General features: G+C 42.1%; 1 protein-coding gene across 1 annotated transcript in view; it reads left to right on the top strand.

The window, feature by feature from the left end:
* Window positions 1-374: 374 nt before the first annotated feature.
* desi2 (desumoylating isopeptidase 2) overlaps window positions 375-3,462 on the top strand; it is a 118,403-nt gene continuing 115,315 nt past the window's right edge. The window contains exon 1 of the mRNA XM_073051590.1: window positions 375-575. Within this exon, the coding sequence (XP_072907691.1) occupies window positions 537-575 (39 nt within the window). The 5' untranslated portion in view covers window positions 375-536. The remainder of the gene's footprint in view (window positions 576-3,462) is intronic.

The following is a 3,462-nucleotide window of genomic DNA, read 5'->3' as shown; positions in this document are numbered from 1 at the left end:
CTAGTGTTGCTTCTCTTTGTTCCTGCAAGGATGGTTAGTTGATTGTTTTCATAATAGACTTACATGCTTCGAGCTTTTTGCAACACGGTTTATTAGGACAAACATGATCTTAAATTAACATAGCTCATACGTAAGATTGACCACAGAACTCCGTCTTGCCGTTTCCACTCTATTATCTCACCCAGAGCAGCATCAACGCAGCCCGCTCCATTCGCCAAGCCGTCGCCCGCTGAGCCAGAGCAGGGCTTCTCATCTTAAGACGTCGCCGCCTGCGGTGGGAGGCCGGAGACAACTGAGCCCTAAGGGAGGGGATTTTTTCTCTCTCTCCCGTACACCAAACCCCTCCCCCACGGTGGCATGTGAACGCGCATGCGCGCGGCCCCCGCCTGGCCCGTCCGTCTGGAGCGAGGCGGCGGTGTACGTGTGCAGATTTCTTTTGGAGGGGGGGTGGAGCGCGCGTAAACGGGAGATCGCTGAGGAAGGAGGGAAGGTAGGGGAGGGGGTGAGGGTAAGGGAGTCGAGCCTGTACGGAGAGAATGGCTAACGAGCCGGTGATCCTCAACGTCTACGACATGGTGAGTGAAGCAGCGGCCGGAGATACCCTCCGTCTTCACCGCCTTCCCCCATAACTTGCTCAAGTACCTGCGATCTGTTGCTAACACTCCCAACTTTCCACATTACTGCTTGCATTTATTTAAGGCGCATCCGGCTTTAATTTCATTTACTTTCCATCACTCCTAAATTTATTCAATTTAACAAAGAAGCAGTGAAATGGGTATCGAACAGAAACCTCAATCAATTGAGACCAGGGCATCTATATCTTGTAAATTTCCAGATAATCCATAAATGGACAAATTTGTTTTTCCACTTTGGATTTGTATATTTAATCTCTATATTTTTATTTGTATATTTTATTTTAGTTGGAAGTGAAATTTGTTTTTCCTCAATCATGTTTTTGTGGAGAGTGCTTTCTCGTTTTGTTGAATCAGGACTATTTTGAGTAATAATATTTACATTTTCAAGGAGTTTGTATGCTTGTGAGTCTAACAAAAATACGGATGTTGGAAATCTGAAATGAAAACAAAATTCTGGAAGCAGATTAAACAGCATTTGTCGAAAGAGAAACTAGAATTACTGTTGCAGGGTTAGGGAGCTTTGACAGATACTGTTTTTATTTTGTTGTTTGAGATGTGGTACAGCATAAAATGGTCTAAGATTTGGTTTAAAGTATTTCTCAAAGTTAAATTGAAAGTTTTTAAACTTTGCCTAAAACTTAATGGCAATTTGTTGATTAAAATCTTTTATTAGATTATTTGGACCATAAGACATAGGAGCAGATTTAGGCCATTTGGACCATAAAGTCTGCACCATCTGCCATTCAATCATGGCTGATTCTTTTTCCCCTCCTCAGCCTCACTCCCTGGCCTTCTCCCTGTAACTGTTGATGCCATGTTCAATTAAGAACCTATCAAGCTCCAACGAGCATCCAACGACCTGGCCTCCACAGCTGCCTGTAATAATTAATTCCACATATTCACCATCCTCTGGCTAAAGAAATTTCTCTGCATCTGTGTTTTAAATGAATGTCCCTTTATCCTGAGGCTGTGCCCTCTTGTCCTAGGCTCCCCTGCCATGGGAAACATTGTTTCCACATCTACTCTGTCTAGGCCTGTCTGTCATTTGAAAGGTTTCATTCTAAATTCCAGCTGGTGCAGACCTAGAGCTATCCAACATCCCTTGTATGATAACCCTTTCATTCCTGGAATCATCCTTGTGAATCTCCTCTGTACCCTCTCCAATGCCAGCACATCTTTTCTTAGATGACAAGCCCAAAACTGTTCACAATACTCAAGGTGAGGCCTCACCAGTGCCTTATAAAGCCTCAGCATCACATCCCTGCTCTTGTATTCAAGACCTCTTGAAATGAATGCTAACATTGCATTTGCCTTCCTCACCACTGACTCAACCTGTAAGTTAACTTTTAGGGTGTTCTGTACAAGGACTCCCAAGTCCCTCTGCATCTTTGATTTTTGGATTTTCTTTCCTTCTAGAAATTAGTCGGCACTTTTAGTTTTTCTACCGAAGTGCATGACTGTGCATTTTCCAATATTGTATTTCATTTGCCACTCTCCTGCCTGTTCTCCTAATCTACATCCTTCTGCAGCCTACCTGTTTCCTCAGCACTACCTGCTCCTCCACCAATCTTTGTATCATCTGCAGACTTGGCAACAAAGCCAGGTATTTCATTATCTAAATCATTGATAAACAGTATAAAAAGAAACGGTCCCAACACTGACCCCTGCGGAACACCACTAGTCACTGGCGGCCAACCAGAAAAGGATCCTTTTATTCCCACTCACTGCTTTCTACTAATCAGCCAATGCTCTAACAATACCCGTAACTTTCCTGTAATATCATGGGCGTTTAACTTGGTATGCAGTCTCATGTATGGCACCTTGTGAAAGACTTTCTGAAAGTCCAAATATACAGAATCCACTGAAACTCCTTTATCTATCCTATTTGTAATCTCAAATAACTCCAACGGGTTTGTCAGGCAAGATTTTCCCTTAAATAAACCATGCTGACTTTGTCCTATCTTGTCCTGTGTCTCCAAGTACTCCATAACCTCATCCTTAACAATTGATTCCAACATTTTCCCAACTACTGAGGTCCAGCTAGCTGGTCTATAATTTCCTTTGTTGTTTTCCTCCTTTCTTAAAGAGTAGAGTGATATTTGCAGTGTTCCAATCCTTGGGTACCATGCTTCATTGATTTTATGAAGATCATTACTGCTACCTCTGTCAGAACCCAAGGTGCAGTTCATCTGGTCCGGGTGACTTGGGTCTTTCAGCTTTTTGAGCACCTTCTCCTTTGTAATAGTAACTGCACTCACATCTTTTCCCTCACACCCTTCCACATCTGGCACACTGCTCATGTCTTTAACAGTGAAGACTGATACAAAATGCTCATTTAGTTCATCTGCCATCTCCTGACTCCTGTTATTATTTCTTTGACCTCATGTTCCAGCATTCCTCTATCCATTCTCATCTCTCTCTTATTTTTTTACATACTTGAAAAAGCTTTTACTAACCACTGATATTGTTTGCAAGTTTGCTTTCATATTTCATCTTTTCCCTTCTAATGATTCTTTTAGTTGCTCTCTGTAGGGTTTTAAAGCATACCAATCCTCTGTCTTCCCACTATATTTTTGCTTTGTTGTATGCCTTCTCTTTTGCTTTTACATTAGCTTTGACTTCCCTTGTCAGCCATGGTTGTACTATGTTGCCATTTGAGTATTTCTTTGTTTTTGGAATACATCTATCGTGCACTGACCTAATTTTTCCCAGAAACTCATGCTATTACTGTTCTACTGTCATCCCTGCCAGCATCTCCTTCCAACTTACTTTGGCCAACTCCTCTCATACCACTGTAATTTCCTTTACTCCACTGAAATACTGCTAT

Source organism: Hemitrygon akajei, chromosome 7 (genome assembly GCF_048418815.1).
Source record: "Hemitrygon akajei chromosome 7, sHemAka1.3, whole genome shotgun sequence".
Lineage (NCBI taxonomy): Eukaryota > Metazoa > Chordata > Chondrichthyes > Myliobatiformes > Dasyatidae > Hemitrygon > Hemitrygon akajei.
This window is presented reverse-complemented; position numbering and strand designations above follow the sequence as displayed.